Source organism: Nuphar pumila, chromosome 9, assembly GCF_984573655.1.
Source record: "Nuphar pumila chromosome 9, dmNupPumi1.hap1.1, whole genome shotgun sequence".
Lineage (NCBI taxonomy): Eukaryota > Viridiplantae > Streptophyta > Magnoliopsida > Nymphaeales > Nymphaeaceae > Nuphar > Nuphar pumila.
Genome location: NC_143257.1, coordinates 107024725 through 107043735, shown reverse-complemented (window position 1 = coordinate 107043735; position 19011 = coordinate 107024725). Strand labels below are relative to the sequence as shown.

The following is a 19011-nucleotide window of genomic DNA, read 5'->3' as shown; positions in this document are numbered from 1 at the left end:
AATTTCAAGTACCTTGGTTTTAAATAGACATTTTGCCATTTGTTAACCCCCAAGATCCTTTATTTCAAAATATTTCCTTTAGAAAGTGATTTGGATTCGTTTTAAAACCTATTTTTAACTGATCTCAATGCTCGTAAGAGACCCATCTAGGTGGTGTCGCTTCTGGATTTCTTTATTTCTCAAATTTCTCAAAATTTCAGAGCCCTAGTCAGATTAGGACTCTATCTTTTCACCTTTTTAAACATTTTCTAAATTCTATTTTTGTTTTAATCCAGAAGTAGCTTCACCCCATTGTCCATTCCTTTTATTTTGGCCAAAATTTTAAAGTTTCAGTTAGAATAGGACTCTGTCCCAGAGTTTCAGTCGGATTAGGACTCTATCTCGATTTCATCCTTTATTCATGTTTTCACTTGTTTTAAAAAAAAATCTCATCTGACTTTCAAAAGAGCCAAAATCTCAAAGTTCAGTTGGATTAGGACTCTTTTTTAGAGTCCCACTCGGATCAGGACTCTGTGTTTTACTGCTATTTCTACATGTTTTTGAGAAAACCTTTCAAAATCTTTTATTTTGGTCTAAAATTTCAGAGTTTCAGTTTGATTAGGACTCTTTTTCAGAGTTTCAGTCGGATTAGGACTCTATATTTTGTTGTTGTTTTCACCTATTTTTGAGGAAATCTTCTAAAATCTTTTGAAAGAGGTCAAAACCTCAGAGTTTTAGTTGAACCAGAACTCTATTCATAGAGTCCCAGTTGGATCACGACTCTAACCCTGACTTCAATTTTGAGAGAATCTTTCAAAAATCTCTTTATTTATCTTTTCAGAAACCAAATTTTAAAATTATTATAATTTTATCACAAAGTTTTAAAATTTCGAGACTCTATCATAGAGTCCCAGTTGAGCAGGACTCTGATCTTGGTCTCATATTTTGCCTATTTTCATCAGTTTAAAAATAGATCTTTCAAAATCTTGTTGTTTTCCTTCAAGAACCTCTAAAAATAAAGAGTTTCAAAATTTCAGGACTTTGTCCCAGAGTCCTAATCGAATCAAGACTCTATCCTGATTGCATTTTCTCATTCCATTTCTACTTGTTTTCAAAAGTCCTTTTAAAATCTCATCATTTGCTTTCCGAAAAACCAAAAATTCTTAGAGTTCTAGTCGAATTAGCACTCTTCTTTAGAATCCTAGTCAGATCGAGACTCTGAACCTGACTTCAATTTCTATCTTATTTTCACATGTTTTCTAAAACCCTCTCATTTATTTTTTTAGAAAACCTAAAACTTTAAGAGTTTTAGTCGAATTAGGACTTTGTCCCAGAGTCCCAGTTGGATCAAGACTCTAATTCTAATTTCAGTTTTCATCTGCCTCTCACCTATTTTGCAAAAAAGTTTTTAAAACATTTTTGTTTGTTCAAAATTTTGAGAGTTCTAGTCAAATTAGGACTCTATCCCCAGAATCCCAGTTGGATCAGAACTCTATTCTGATCTCATTGCTTCTTGCTATTTTTACTGGTTTTCGAGAATTCTTCTATCTATTTTTCAGAAAAAACAAAAAATCTAGAATTTTAATCCGATCAGGACTCTGTCTCAAAGTCCTAATCCGACCAGGACTCTATTCTGATTATTGTTTCTACCTTCATTTTCAGTTTCTCTACTTGTTTTCAAAAATTAGTCCATTTTGCAGAGTTTCAATTGATTCAGGACTCTATTTCAGAGTTTCAATTGAGTTAGGACTATAACCGTGATTGCATTTTTTGACTTATTTTTACCAGTTTTGATAAAATCTTTCAAAAACTTCTTTATTTGGCTTTCAAAAACCTAAATCTCAGGGTTTTAGTTGGTTTAGGACTCTGGTCCAGAGTTTCAGTTCGATTAGGATTCTATTTTCAAAACTTCTGATTTTTATTCGATGATTTTAATTCTATTTCAAAACCATTTCCAATCTTTATTCCAACTTTTTCAAAACCTTGGTGTGGGGCCCGCTCAGTCGCTACTTCTGGAAGAGTCCCAATCCATTTAGGACTCTATTTAGTTTAGAACCTTGATTTTATTTTCAAACTTTCCTTCAAAAACTTCCCTTTTTAAAATTATTCATTTCAAAAACCTGATTTCCAAATCAGTTTTCAACCTTCTTCAAGCAGGACCGACCCTGCATAGATGCAAAACCCTAATTTTCTATCTCATATCATTTCATATCATTCATATACAAAAAATTTACTTAGCTTAGATGTTCTTTTGAAGTTTCTGAGAACAAAATCATTTTTAACCCTTTATTTTCAAAAATTTCAAAATCATTTTCTGAAAAATGAAGTGGAACCCACACTGGGTGGCACCACATTTGAAAGTTTTGGTTAGTTTAGGATTAGTCAATGTCCTAGCTAGGTTAGAAGAGTCAAAAGTGATTTTAAAACTTCATCTTTGCTTTTTAATAGTTTTTAAAGCTTTTAAATTTGAGTTTTTAAAAACCAAATGTGGGCCCGCCTAGGTGGTGCCACATTTGGAATTTCTTTTTATTAATTAAGTTAATTAAGTCAATTAGGGTTAGATAGAGTCCCGCTTAGGTTAGAATTTTCCAAAAAATCCCCCCCCCCCCCCCCCCCCCCATGTGCTTATCCAAACCCAATTAGGAAACTTTTTTTCTTTCTAAAATAGCTTTCTAAAAAATCTATAAAAAGGGGCAAATCGGGAGGTCAACCTCTAGGCTTTTTCTCTCTCTTTTCTTGCTACTTTTCTCTCCTCCCAACAGATCTCCTTCCTCTATTCAAGTGGCACCAACCTTCAAGGTGCGTTCTTTCCTTTATTTCATTGATTTTATTATTTTTTTTATGATTATTTCATGATTTCCACCATTGCCGCCCCTTGTGCATTAGATTCAAGCCTCTTTTCCATTCAAGAACCGTGCAATCGATCCAAGAAAACGATCTAACACAGTTTTAAGATGTTTTCCATGATTTCAAACTATTAAAATCATTTATATTAATATTTTTTATATTTAAGCCAATAAAAAGATGAGATTCGCCTGTTTAATGGGTCGAATCCCTCTTTTGAAGGCTAAATCAAGTTTTAATAGTGCTTTCCTTGATTTTTTTCACTGTATTAATGTTTATTTTATTCATGCAAGCATCAAATCTAAATTCATGACATTATTTTCATATTTTTCTTATTTTTTTTCACGTTTAGATTAGGATTTTTCAAGCTTTATCGCTAATATGTGATTTTCAATCTGAGGTGTGTGAGAACAGCGTTATTTTATGTGTGTGTTTTTCTGTCAGAAAAATCTGCTTTTTTAGGGTTGGTTCACGGGTTTGACAGTGATTTTCTGTAAAAAAAAGTCAGATTATTTTGGGTTCTAGAACTCTGCTAAAAAAATAAAAAACCGAATCGTGATTTGTAAACCGTAAAATCACTATTGGGATTCAGGAACAACTTACAGAGGCAATATCTCTCTCGTCAGAGATTTGATGGATGATCCTTAAGTTGTAGTGATTTTGTATTGATGTCTAGTATTTACTATATTTTTTTCATATTTTTCTGAATCTGTCTATTATTTTTCCTCTATAAGAAAATAGAGTCAGTTTCTCAGAGCTTGTTATACCTTGTTTAAGTCCTAGATCGATTTGTGTCAATTGTATCTCCTTAACCAGAGATCTGATCGATGATCCGTAAAAAGGAAAATCTTTCTATGTGTGTTTGTTGTACATTGCTAAAATTTTATAATTTTTTAATGTGATTAGCTATATTTTCCTGTACCTGAAACCGGATGCATATATTTCTACTCATTATATATTCGTTATAATTGATCGTATATTATCGAAACAATATCTCCCTAACCGGAGATGATTTTTTTGATCTGTAAAAAGGAAAATCTTTGTTTTTATATCTAGTTTCTCTTTTTAAATTTTTATAAATTTCCATGGTGATTTGATGCTTGATTCAAGACTGACACTGTGACAGGTACATGTCTGTAGGCAAAAATCATATATTTTAGGGTTTTATGTAATTTTCATGTTAAAATAATACCAAAAATATATATATTTTAAATACAATTTAATTTTAAGGTTATCAGAACTATCCATTTTGATTTTTGTTAATTTTTGAGTTCATTTAATATGTTATTTAATTAAATCATGAAAATAGGGTGTCCGCAAAGTCTCGATTCATGTAAAACATTGTTAAAAATTGCTCTTTTTTGTAACATTTCAAATTTTTATGCATGTTTTTCATATTTTTAATGTTTTATCATGTTTATAATTATGTTAGAGTACTTTATACCCGATTTGGCTTTAATTTGAATCCATTTGAACCCTAAATCCAAAGTTTTACCAAAATATTTTCTGAAAACCCTGATTTCAAGGCCATAGTCTTGTTTTCAGGAGTATTTTTGTTATTTTTCTCTAAAATCCGAATTTAAAAGTTATTTATTTTTATTATTTCTTCAATCTTACATCATATTTTATTATGTTTACCTCAAGAAAACATGAAAAAAGGCTTATATCGAGATAAATTTAATAATTTCCAGATATTACTGGATAAATACAGAAAAGTTAACATATTTTCACTAACAAGTTTTCTAGTTTTGTAGGGACACTCAAGGTTGTACTTTCTTTTATTTAAATTCAATTAGTGATGTAAATTAAATGTAAATGTGGAATAAGAGTTTAAATTCCTGCTTAGATTACGGTTTGCATGTGCATATAGTTTAATTTTTATATATAAATGTTAATGTGTAATGAATGATGATTCATGCATATTCAAATTCACCATGGTCTACACGAATGGCACGTGCACTAGCTTTTAGGGAGTTGATTAACTCGATTGAGTTTGTATTTATGGCTATAGTCAGAATACGAACAAAATCCAAATTTATCATCTTCTTTTAAGACACAATCAGCCTACACTCTTAGGCTATTTTCAAAAACCATTGCATACTTTAAAGTTTTTTAAATATTTTCTTCTTTTAGAATTAAATGGATTAGATTCAATCAATATATATGTCCATAGTCAGAGATATGAGGAAAATCTATTTTATTGAAATTCTATAAGGCACATAAACTTCCTTTTTCAAATATTTTCTCAAAAGTTCTTCAGAAAATGTTTTCTTCAAAATTTCATTCGTTCATATAAGTTAGATTGCATCATGAAAGGATTTTCATAGGGCCACACGCCCATCCCTTTTGATATATTTTCCAAATTCATCTCAAAAAAATCAATTTTCTCAAAGTTATTTGAATTTTCTCATAAATCGATTTTCACAACACATCAAGATTTCTTTAGAAATCGATTTTTCTTTCTTAAGAAATGTTCTCTCAACATGGTTCACGACTTTCAAAGTATCCTTTTCCAAATATTTTCAATTATTTCAAGCAAACATCATGTTTTCAAAACTGCATTTTCTGAAAATCATAGCATATGCCTGATTCTTTGTGCATTTAGAAATAGAATACTGATTTAGACAGATTGAGCAAAGCAAAGCACATGGTTGATCCTTAGTTCAATTACCTCTAGTTATGGTGCCAGGAACGGTTGAACCTCGTACCGACATGCAAGTCCCATTTCTCAGAATTATCCTGCATTTTAAAATAGAGGCGAGTTATTTTTAAAAAAAAATTCAAAGGTCAGTTTGACTTGCAAGAGTAAAATTTTGCAATGATAACAATAACCCACAAACCTGCACTTTAAAGCTTTGTCCTGAAACTTATGTCTCATTGAACTGTCAATATGGACATAACATACACAACCAAACATGCGCAAATCATGATAGTTGGGATGAACTTCAAATAGGAAAAAGTATGGAGACTTATTCTCTAAAATAGTCATGGGCAATCGATTTATCACATGGACTGTTGAATGAAAGGCTTATGTCCATAGAGTAATCAGAAGATTACTATCATGTATCATACTCATTGCACTCTCAACAATATGGCGATGCTTCCTTTCAGCAATTTCATTCTGCTGAGATGTATGAGGGCAAGACACCCTTCTCCGTATTCTATTACCTTGAAGAAAGTTAATAAAGTCACTTGAAGAGAATTCACCTCCTCTGTCACATTGGAAGCAAAAAATGTTTTTTATAAAAATGATTCTTGACAAAAGAGTGAAAATTTTGGAACAACTTGAAAGTCTCATACTTGTGTTTCATAAAGAAAATCCAAGTATAACGAGAATAACTGTCAACAAATATAAGGTAATATCTAGTTCCAGATACAGAAGCAACTGAGGCTGGCCACTAAACATCAGAACATATAATTTCAAAAGGTCTTAAAGGTCTTTTATTGATAGAATGAAAAGGTAAAATATGACTCTTACATAAGAGACAACTAGAACATTTGTTGTCATTGACATTCATTCCTAAACTAGACTTGGGAATGAGGTTGTTTGAGACAGGCTTCTAAATGAAACTACTACTACAATGACCTAAACGACCATGCCAAAGATTTGGCTTATTGGACTCAGAGACACTAAAAACACATGAAGGAATCACTGAAGATGACGATGAGGAGAGCTTCAAGTTGGGGTCAACAGGGCGAACATGAGTAGAAGGATCTTCTTGGAAAACATACATATTGCCTTGTCATTTTTTTTTAGCGAACGTCTCTCTCGTGCAGAGATCCTTTATAAGAACAGAAGAGGGAGTAAATTCAACTGAAGCATTGATATTATCAACAAGCTTAGAAATAGAAACAATGTTTTTATTGATGTTAGGAGCATAAAGAACCTTTGAAAGACTGAGAGATGACTTTGACATAGGTATAACGAAATTTCCAATATGAGAGAGAATGGTGGGATCCATCCCCAATGACTATACTATTTCTACCAATGTAAGGAAAAAGGTTTAAGAGCTTACCAGTATCACCAGTAACATGAGTCGTTGCTCCAGAGTCCACATACCAAGTACCCTGCTCATTCTATTTCAGATTTAATCCTGCTAAGGCTGACAATAGCAATTCTTTTACTTCTCCACTGACCTTTGAGCTATCAGTTCCTCTCTTTGCTTCAGTCTGTGTTGATTTTCCTTTATTCAGGGGATTAAACCAATAGTTAGCTTTGATGTGCCCCTTTTTATTGCACATAAAACAAGTAAGAATTGGCCTTTGTCGCTGTGAGTTGGGAGGTATGTTGGGTGTAGGTAATAGTCCACGGCCTCCTTGTCCACTTCTTCCTTGTCCTCCTCTTCCCTTAACATCATAACTTTCTCGTCCTCGTCCATAAGCTACCCCTGTGGCAAGAACATCATGCGTGCCTGTATGCATATGTGATTCTTCAGATAACCCTTTTAAGTTCATCTCATATTGAAGTAGTTTTGCACACAGTTCTTTAAATCTGGGCAGATTAGGTAAACACAATAAGTAACAATCATATGATATTTAGGCCCCAATCCATCCAGAGTTTGTTGTACCATATATTTATCACTCACTGCACACCCAACAACTGCTAGTTGATCTGTGATGATCTTTATTTTGTTCAAGTACTCTATGATAGTCATGGAGTCCTTTTTTAACATCTGAAATTCTTTTTTAAGAAATAGAATCTTGGCCTGAGAAACATGTGAATATGTCTGAACTAGTTTGTCCCAAAGTTGCATGGTTGTACAATCATCTGAAATTGCCACAAGCACTTCTTGTGACAACGTAGAGGTAATATAAGTCACTAGCACCTGGTCTCTTTTCATCCAAGTTACGAATTCTGGATTTCTAACATATACTGTGGTAGATGCTCCTTTACTGGCATTTTCTTCTCGTGATATAAACTCTGGAGGGACTGGAACAGATCCATCCAAATGTCTAGAAAAATCCTAACTCCTAATGAAAGGAATGATTTGCCTCTTCCAAGTCAGGAAATTAGAATTGTTTAATGTTTTAGACAAGTTGACTAAGAAAGCTTGAAGAAAGACCAGACTGAGAAGGAAATAAATTCATGTTTCACAATAAGAAGAATATGTCCAACACACAGCCCGATAATAGCTAAAAGAATCAGTATATCGAAAGGCAACTTTCAACCTAAAAAAAAAAATTGTATCCTCTTACTCTTTTTTTTTTTGCTGACAGAATAGTCACGCAGATGACTAAAATAACTGGAAACTTGCTTTTTCCTTTTTGTTTTTTTTTTTGCAAAATAGACTATATCAGGCTATGTGAAGAACAATAGACATTAAAAAAAACTGAAATAAAAAAACCCAAATCCGGTCTTTCTGATCAAGTGATTTAAATGAAAACGTCAAAAGGCAAATGGAGCTAGATCTAAATTTGATCAGATCTGATCAAGAAAAGAGTGGCATGGCTAATAGACAACCGATTACGCGATCAGATCTAATTCTGATCAAATCTGATCAACAAGATGATTTAGAACCAGGTTAAGAATTAAGAAGGCAATGTAGAATCTATTAATAACAGAGAAACGTGATCAGATCTGATTCTGATCAAGAAGATGATGCAGAAAGATTTTTAGGAATTAAGAGGAGTGACAAATTGATATAGAATCTATTAATGATAGAGAAACGTGATCAGATCTGATTCTGATAAGATCTAATCAAGAAGATGATGCAGAAAAAAATTTGGGAATTAAGAGGCGAGATAGAGTTGGTTAATGAAAACGTGATCAGATAAGATTTTGATAAGGTCTGATCAAGATTGAGAAGCAGAAAGATATTGGTCTGATCAAGGTTAAGAAGCAGAAAAAACATATTGGAAATCAATTTTCTGACTTGGGAGACTGAATGATCTTTCTAGACATACCTTTTGGAAGCAATCCCAGATCCATCTCTAACATGGCTGTGATACCATGTTATATTTTATAAAACTAGAGTTTTATCATGTGTGAAGGATAAAGAACAGAGAGAGAGAGAGAAGGAGCTATAGAGAAACCCTTATTCCCAATACAGGAATCGGCTGCTACTAATCTTGTCATTATATGTTGTTACTAATACAAATTTAGGGTACTAAAATACCCTTTTACAACAAAGAATAATAACATATGTGCCATTAATGAAAGGATGCATGATCACGGGTCTAGACCGTGACCCGTGATCCAATATAAACACAAACATGTCTTTTCAAGTTGAAGGCTGGCATTTGCAAAATTCTCTGATATGATATAAAAATAGCGATTTCCATTGAAGACTTGAAATTCTTACTTTTGTATTTTCAAACTTTCTGTCCTCCCTATGTAAAGTTTGAGGGGGCATGTAAAATATATATATATATATATATATATATATATATATATATATATATATATATATATATATATATATATATATATATATATATATATATATATGTATGTATTTTTTTATTTTATCCAAAATACCTGATAGGGGTATTTTGGTCTTTTCATAATATAATATAAGTTATATATAACTTATTTAAGATTTTTTTAGTTTCACATTTTTTCTTTCTTTCTTTTTTATTTTCCCTTATTTTGGAATAACACTACATCGCAACGACTAGTCAACAAGTTGAACTAGAAAAAAATAAAAATAAAAATAAATAAAAATGAATGAAAGAAAAAAAAATTACAAAAGAGAATTCATCTATATACAACATACACTTATATATATAGTCAAGCATATATGTATGTATAAGACATGAATTTCTAACAGTCCCTCTCAAACATATGGTATAATCATCGAAAGTTTGTCAAGAAGAAAGTTGAATCTTGGCGAGTAAAGAGCCTTGGTGAAGAAATTAGCAAGTTGTTATTCTGATGTCACATAGGGAAGATCAATAGTCTTCTTTACGTATTCTTCACGAACAAAGTAGCAGTCCATTTCTATATACTTAGTCCGTTCATGAAACATGTGATTATGAGCAATGTATATGGAACTCTTGTTGTCACAGCATAATCTCGTAGGATTCTGAAGATTAACTCCCATATCTGAAATTAGTTGTTTGAGCTACACGATCTCCATGGTGGTGGTGGCCATTGCTCTATACTCAGCTATTTGTAAATGATAGCGACATTTTTTGTTGCTTTTTGCACTTCTACGAAATCAAGAACTCTCCTAAAAATACATAAAAACCTTATATTGAATGTCTGCTATTCGGATCCTCTCCCAAATCAGCATCTGAGTAAGCGATGAGGTCTAATGAGGAAGAAGAGGATAAAAAGACTCCCTTATTGATGGTGCCTTTAATGTACTTGATGATTCTCATGATTGCACCCATATGAGTTGATGTTGGAGTATGCTGAAACTGACTCGCCACATGGATAGCATGAACTATATCAAGTCTTGTAATACTTAGATACATAAGAGATCCAACCAGTTGTCTGAAGGGAGTTGGATTGTCTAAAGAAACCCCATCATCAGCTCATATCTTCGTTACAACAATCTCTGGAGTATCAACAACTTTGTCATCTGATAATCCTGACCTGTCAATGATGTTTAAAGCAAACTTTGTTTGTGAAGATATATATCTTATGTTAGAATATGACACTTCTATTCCAAGAAAGTATGTTAGAAAACCAAGATCAATCATTTCAAAACTGTTTTTCAAAACTGTTTTACTTTTTTAATTCCTTCTTTGTCACTTTCTGTAATCAACATATCATCAACATATAAATGAAGAATTACAATACCTGCAAAAGAATTCTTGACAAACAAAGTCGTGTCAATATAACTTGGTTTGAAACCATATTTAGTAATAACATTGTTAAATATGTCAAATCAGGCTTTAGGTGCTTGTTTGAGCCCATATGGGGCTTTTCTTAATCTAAATACTTTGCCTTTAGAAACTATCAACCCAGGTAGAACATACATATATACTTCCTCATTAAGGTTGTCATTTAAAAAGTTATTCTTAACATCCATTTGAAATATATTCCAATTTTTAACAGCTGCAATAGCTACAAGGATTCTAACAGTTGTCATCCTAGCAATAGGGGCAAAGGTTTCTTTACAATCTACTACATACTTCTGAGAATATCCTTTGGCAACTAACCTGATTTTATGTCTTTCCAAAGACCCATCACTTTTTATCTTGATTTTGAAGACCCATCTACAACCTATGGTTTTCTTTCCGGGAGGTAAATTTAGGATTTTCCAAGTATTAGCACCTTTCAATTCCATACGCATAGATTTTTCCCATTCAGGAAGACTTTTGGTTTCATTGTAACAGGAGGGTTCAAAGTATGAATGAATGGCTAAAAGACATGCTCTATATTTAGGAGAGGAGTCATAAGAAACAAATCTATTGGGAATCCTTGGAGTTCGCTCAGTTCTACGAATGCTAATTTGTTCAGAGGGAGCTTCTAATGATTTGTGACCATGTCGATTTAGATTTTCAGTGGATATGTTCCTATTCCTTCTAGTGTATACTATTGGTTCAACTGTTGTTCCACTTTCAATAGAAGACTCCATAAGTGTCTTGATTATCATCACACCCATAATTAGAAAATAATTTAAACAAGGAGCAATCAACATTTACATCTTGTGACATACATCCTTCAAATCTACTTTCATTTTCAACAAAGTTAACATTCCTTGAGATAAGGAGTTTATCATTTTTGACATCATAACATTTAAACCCTTTTTGTGATTCAGAATAACCAATGAAAGCATAAGGAATAACCTTGGAAGATAGTTTGTCTCATTTATCATTTAAAACATAACACTTGCAACCAAAGATTTTAAGTCTTTGATAATCAGCTTGATACTTAAACAGTTTTTCAAAGGAAATTTCATTTGATAGAGATTTTGAAGGCATCCTATTTATAAGATATATTGAGGTTAGGGCAGCTTCGGCCCAAATTTTTTTGGAAACATTCCTAGAAATAAGTATAGTCCTTGTAGTCTCTATAATATGTCTATATTTTCTTTCTGAAATTTTGTTTTGTTGTGGTGTTCTAGGATACGATCTTTGGTGTGAAATCCCTTCATTTTCTAAGATTGAAATCATTTGATAAATAATTTCTCCCAGAGTCCATTCTTAGGATTTTAATCTTGTTTTCAAATTGAGTTTTGATCATGTTATGAAAGTTTTTAAAGGATGCAAACACATCAGATTTAAATTTAAGAAAATAAATCCAACAGTATCTAGTATAATCATCAATGAACACAACATAGTAGGAGAATCCTCCTGGAAAGTATAGGAGCAGGTCCCCACAACTCAAAAGTTATGGAGGAGTAAAAAGTCCTTTGTCCAAAAGGCAAAGATATCATTTTTTCAAGTATGCATTCCTTGTATTCAAAATTGTCTTTGTAAAGATCCTCAGTAATAGGTATAAAATTTAATTTTCTTATATTTGGATGACCAAGTCTATGATGCCAAACTTTGATATCTTTTGTTTGGGCAATATTATAAAAAGATTCTTTTGGACTACAAAAAGAGTTTATGCAATAAAGATCTCCTTTGCTTAGAACCTTTCCCAATCAATATTTTAGACTGGCGATCCTGCACCCAACATTTGTTTGATGAGAATACAATATCACATCTGTGATCCGAGATTTGAGAGACGGAAAGTAAGTTAAGATGTAATTTTGGTATAAATCTCACTTTTGAAATGTAAAACTTGTTGTGTTTAGTCAAACCATTTTTAGAATTTTTAATACCCTTTATTTCCAAAGAAGTTTTATCGACAATGGAAACAAAAGATGCATTTGAGTTAAGTTGACATTCAGATAGAATAGACTTGTGTGTGGTCATATGAAATAAAGTTCCAGAATAAAAAAGCCAAAAGCACATACCAGGAGTTGAAGAAAATGCAATGGCCGCTCTCGATGTAGATCCTTTAAACAATAGTTGTAATGCCTCTGTCAATTGTGCCAATGATTTGGAGAGATCTTTGGGGGTTATGGTGTCTTCTTTTTGCTTTGATTTTTTATGAGGTATATAGTTCTTTTTTAATCTAGGACATTGAGGTTTAATGTGACCGGGCTCATGACAAATTACTTTGTATTCTCCTCTATTTTGATTTTTATTGAAGTGAGGAGGCCTATAAGGCTTGATATAATTTCTCGGTTTGGAGGTGACAAGAGTACAATCATCTTCTTGAGTGTTACTAGGTGTAGCAAGAACACTATCACTTTTGCTCATATTAAGTCTAGTCTCTTCTCCACTAAGTTTAGTGAGAATTTCATGAATAGGAGGAGATGATGAGGAAGATATCAAAGAGGCCCTAGTTTGTTCAAACTTGGGTCTCAAACCATAAAGAAAGACAAAAAGTCTATTGTCTTCAACTTGAGCCCTCCACATCTCAATACACTTTACTTCCCATTTTGGTTCAAATTGATCGAGTTGAGTTCAAATGAATGATAATTCCATAAAATAATCTCTAATATTCTCATTTCTTTGTTTGATGTTTCTAGCTTTTTCTTGGAGGTAATACTTATGAACCATATCTTTCTCGGTAAACATACATTTAAGATATTCTCATGCCTCACTTGTCTTTTTGTAACATAAAAGATTTGAGGCAATCTTGGTTTCAACCCCACTTAGCATCCAAGATAGAATTTTAGCATTTTTCGTGTCCATTCATCTAATTTTTTATAATATTCCTCCATTGCTTTTTCTTTTTCTTTTTCTTTGTCTTTTTTTTTGAGATTTATCTCGACATCATTTTCACATATAGTAATTTAAGAGTAGGTTCGAAGATAGTACCTCTAACGTACCCCCATAATCCTTGACCTTTTATGAATGCTTCCAAGTGTCCCGCCCAAATGATGTAGTTGCTACCGTAAAGCTTGAATGGTAGAACAAAGTTTGAGTTGCTTAAGTTATGAGACAAGAATTCAGCCATGTTGAAGAGGAAAGAATCACGATAAAAAAAAGATCACCAACATGCTTTACGAGGCTGCCTTCATGAGTGAATATAAGCAAAGTAACCAACCCGGTTCTGATACCATGTAAAGAAGCACACAAATATTGGTGCTAATCGAGTCTACTAGTGACTAGATAAGAATATTCACTCATAAGATGCATTAAGGCACATAAATATCACAAAATGCACTAAGGCACACATACAAAATATCAATCTTTATTAAGAGGAATCCTCACTAAAAACCACACTTTACAATGGGGTATTTACCCCAATATATACACAAGAGAAAGGGGATTAGCAATTGGGTTAACTCCCAATGGCTCTAGGAGCTGCCCAACGGCTAGTCCACAAGTAAAACCAGAAAAAAAACAAAAATGAAAAGAAATAAAAATGAAAGAAAGAAAAATAAAATAAAAAATTACAAAAGAGAATCCATCTATATATGACATACACTTATATATATATATATATATATATATATATATATATATATATATATATATACACACACACGTATGTACAAGACATGAATTTCTAACATCCTCAAGGAGAATGTCAGGTTGATACGTGTGATTGTTAGAAGATGTGGTTGTGTAGGTAGTGACTGTATTTTGGTGATTAATTTCTTTGTCAGAAGGAGGATCTTTAATCACTAAAAAACCTATAAGATTTCATCGTTTAAGAAAATGAAGTGTGTTTTATGGTCAGCCTAAGCCATTAACAGAATTGACAGAATCCAACCTCGACATAGTAGGTTATCTACATTTGATTCTAGATGATTTTTGACCTTTGGATGTTGCTCTTGGCTTTTGTTTTGATTGACCGTTAGCATGTCACAAAAGTTGGTTAATTTGAAAGTTTGTCAATTTATCTTTCTGCTTGTTATGAGAGTCAGATGGTAACCTATGTCACATGGGTGCAGGTGTGGGGGTGCGGCGCTTTCAAAAAACTTGGGTGCGGGGATGCGGCAATATATATATATATATATATATATATATATATAGTCCAAAAGTTAGACATAAATGACCCTGGGTGTGTCAAGTTGACCGCACTGGGTGCCGCACCCGCATGCGCAGCGCATCGACGCGGGTGCGGCACCTAGTTGGCCGAGCCCCTGTGACATAGATGGTAACCATTTTGTTCTTTGTTTTCTTCTCTTTCTGTTGTTTGGATTGATTTTGGAGTTAGTCTTTCAGTTTCAGTGAGACCATTTTATTTCAAATGCCAAAAGCCTTGATATTGAGAAGAAATAGTCCAAGCTTTAACCTCATTATCAAGTTGGGTCATATATTCCTTGGCTTATCTGATCTTTCCTTGCCTCTACGGTTTCTCCCATATTTGTGATGGTACGCTTGCTTAACTAGCAATTCTTTGATTGGGTCCTATTTATATGGCCCTTCAGGTTTTCCTGTTGCTATATCTTTATTTTGTCTCCCTTCTCTTCTCTTCTCTTTTGACTTTAGCTCCAACTGCTGCCCCATAACCTCTCACTAGATCTTATATTATGCTAGTCTTGTTGCATTTTGCTTTTGGTGCACACACAGTACTTCCTGGATGCCACTGTTTTGGGGCATGACCAACTCACAGCAGGCGTCTGATGAAAAGCCACTCTCTTTGCTAATGCTGAATTATGAAATAATGTCCTTAGCTTCATTGAGCTTCTTTTCTGTTGCATGTGCACTGGCATTCTCATGCACATCGACAACACCCAATATCTGATTCCTCCTATGGTAAATTGGAGCATACATGCATGAGGCATGATCCCGTCTTTGTCCCTGCTGGGTCCTCAAGCTCTTTCTTACTCTGACTATTTTTCTAGCATACACTTGATTTTGATTGTGGATTAAGATCTATTTTCTGGTATTGCACCTGATTCTGCTAGAGCAGGACCCTTTGGTATTGTTCACCATAGCTCATCTTATCTGTGTTTACTTTTACTGATATGTGTTGCATCTTTTGCATGTTCCTTTTTTCCCTCGAGGATCTCCATCCGTTTATCCTGTGTTTCTACTATGCTGTTTTTTGCGGATAAGTTTTTTTTGTTAATATTTAACATAAAACCACTGACATTTTGTATACTTAGGTGCTGGTGTCCACACTACTTGGTCCTAGTCTTTAGCAGTTCAGTTCTACTGTAGATTTTCTTTTATACGATTTGTTGATGTTTAGTCATTTTGATTTAGTAGAATTTTTCTTCGTGGCAGCTTATAGGTGTTAAAGATGCAAGCGACAAGAAAATTCTCGTGGATATGCCGTTCTGGGGAGTGGATAATCCTGCCCCTGCAAATTTTCTGTTGATTTCTGAGGATCGGGACTTCTCAAATGCGCTCCACCAATTACTCATGAGAAGATATAATATTCTACTAGCACAGCTTCCGAATGTTTCTGCTCCCCTTCTTGCTGCTGCAAAGACTGTATGGTTATGGGCAAGCCTGTTGGCTGGAGGTCCAACATTGCCAAATGGTGCAGGACCAGCACCACAAGGTGTATCAGGTGACCTAGTGCAACCAGTCAATGTGTACAACGCTGATAAGCTCAGAACTGCATTTCCTGAAACTCAGCAAGAAAAGCAGTCTGTGCGTTCAGAAACTATACACGGGATTTTTCAGGTAGTCAGAAGTTCCATGGTAATAAGGCTACTGATAAGACTAAAGGGAAACAATTCAAAAGAAACACACGACAATCAAATGTTCCAAAAAGTGGGAGCCGTGAAAGTCAGCTTCAGAGCTCAAGATGCAAACACTAGCTTGGACAAATCTGATTCAAAGAAAAAGCAGGTCAGGCAGCAAAGTAAAATTCCTAATCAAATGAATGCCCCATCTGATTCAAAGAAAAAGCAGGTCAAGCAGCAAAGTAAACTTCCTAATCAAATGAATGCTCCATCTGATTCAAAGAAAAATCAGGTCAATCAGCAAAGTAAAATTCCTAATCAAATGAAGCTGTAAACCTGTATGCTTTAGTGATCAACCTTACCACCTTGCTTCTTTGAATGCTCTATGCATCTTATAGCATCTTTGTGCATAACAGAAACACGATGACTAGCAGTAATAGTGCTTCTCTTTTTTTGCACATTTGGATATGTTTTATTTGCAATTTCATGAATGGTCGGTTTAGTTGGATTTTCTATGGATTGGTTATCTTGTCAGTGTAATTTGGATTTCTACCTTTTATGTAATATTAAAAACTCTACCTTCATATTTTGATATCAGAATTTATGTTGGTCTAATTAGCATAGCCATGATAAATGAGATTTCATTATTACTGGTAATGCTAGTTTTGTTGATTGTTGTGGTAGTTGCTTCCCTGCAAATGCATTATTAATGCTAGCTAGCTTAATCTTCTAAATTTTTTGTTCATTCATTGGTTATCTTTACAGCCTTTAGTACAGGAATGTTGCCAACGACCTGGGACCTATTTTGATACCTCACGAAATCTGAAAGCATGGAACCTAATAGTTCTTGATAACAGCTTAGCAGCAGACAGGATAATGACAACCATGGAGTCATTTCTGCTGTCCAAATTCTAACCTAAACATTCGATGCCCATCTTTTAAGCTGTTATAAGCATTCCTTCAAAGGTTTTTTGGGGACAGCTGCAATCTGTTGATATCTTACAAAATATCCAGCTTCATCTCTTCTCAACCTCATCCTCATAGGGTAGATCCCGCCATTCATAAGGGTATAAACTGGTTTTGGTAATCACCCTCACCTTGATGACCATTACTTTGCGGTATTTGTATGAAAATATAATCCTTATAATCATCTGAATGTTACTTAATGATTAATGGTCCGGTCATTTGTCCAATCTTCATATTCCCAGATTTAATACAAGCACTAGCATTTAAGGCATTCCATTTTATAAGGGCTGCTTTTTTTTATAGTATCAATGGCTTAATTAACTAATGAGCATCGAAGAAAAGGTTGACTATGTAACCATGGTGGTTAATCTCTGGTATTATCAGGCCAGTTGTACTCGTGATGTTCAGATGCCAGCAAAACCAATATTGGATATTTGCATTTGCTCTGCAATGCAAATAGACCACTTGCAAGTGTGATCGGATTTGGATGCAAAGTTAATTGCACTTGCTAGAACTCAGAAAATTTTGCCCCTCATCTGTTGTTCTTTTAGGTGACCTTTGATAGGGGGGACACGATGGTCTATTGTATCATGGGCTCCATGCCCTGCATCAAACAAGGGACATGGATGTCCCACCAAAGCAAGACTTGAGGTCCTTGATGAGTTGTGGAGCCTGATTCAGAGTTTTTGCCCTTACAGAAAGGGGGGTCCGGGAGCTCCCCCCGGTGCATTCAGCGGGCGGGGGTTAGGGGAGGCCACCCCTGGTGGGGGGTCGTAGGAGGGCAGTACCTCTGGAAGATTTTTTCTTTTTGCTTATGTTTGAGACTCGGTTTCTTATGGATCAGACTCAACTTGTTTAGGTTTAGGGTTGTCGCCCTTGACTTGTATAAATTCTTTTTTTTTTCTCTCTTGTATCAGTCGGAAAAAAGCAATAAAGTTTTTCCTCTGGGCGGTCGTAGTTTTTTTCTCTCTCGGATTTGAGGGGAGGTTTTTCCACGTAAATCTGTGTGTTCTTGTTATGTTATGTTTTGTTTCCTTCGGTTGTTTTTTGCTCGCGGTTTTTCTAACAACTGATTTCAGAGCGAGGTTCAAATTTCTTTTCTCGTGAGAAACACTCTTCGACAGTAGAACGTGAATTTTCGTCGTTTTGTGGCCTTGAGTCGAAGTGGTCTGTGAGTACGTGAATATTGACCGTACTGCAATCTCTTAAAAACAGAGAGAAATTCGTCAAAGCAAGAATGGAAGAGGGAAAGGTAAAGATCGATCGGTTCGACGGCAAGGATTTCGGTTTTTGGAAGATGCAGATCGAGGATCTGTTGTATCAGAAGAAACTGTATCAGCCCCTATCAGGAAAGAAACCGAAAACGATGGGAGAAGATGAATGGGAGTTGTTGGATCGGCAAGCCCTAGGTGTGATTCGCCTCACACTGTCTTGTAATGTTGCGTTTAACATATTGTGAATGAGAGAACGACGACGGATTTGATGGTAGCCCTATCAAACATGTACGAGAAGCCATCCACCTCTAACAAAGTGTATCTAATGCGGCGGTTGTTCAATATGAAGATGGCTGAGGGTGCTTCTATGACCGATCATATCAATGAGTTCAACATCATCACGAGCCAGTTGAGTTCGGTAAGCATCAATTTTGATAATGAGGTAAAAGCCCTCATTCTACTCTCCTCTT

At 34.3% G+C, this 19011-nt stretch overlaps 1 protein-coding gene across 2 annotated transcripts in view; it reads right to left on the bottom strand.

The window, feature by feature from the left end:
* The window catches only part of LOC149828809 (uncharacterized), an 86903-nt gene that overhangs the window by 19076 nt on the left and 48816 nt on the right, over positions 1-19011 (bottom strand). The window contains exon 6 of one of the 2 annotated variants that reach the window (XM_090017737.1): positions 16318-16507. The exons of the other annotated variant lie outside the window; for it this stretch is intronic. Within the exon in view, the coding sequence (XP_089873863.1) occupies positions 16414-16507 (94 nt within the window). The 3' untranslated portion in view covers positions 16318-16413. Of the gene's footprint in view, positions 1-16317; positions 16508-19011 lie in introns of those variants that run through there. 2 annotated transcript variants of the gene reach the window in all.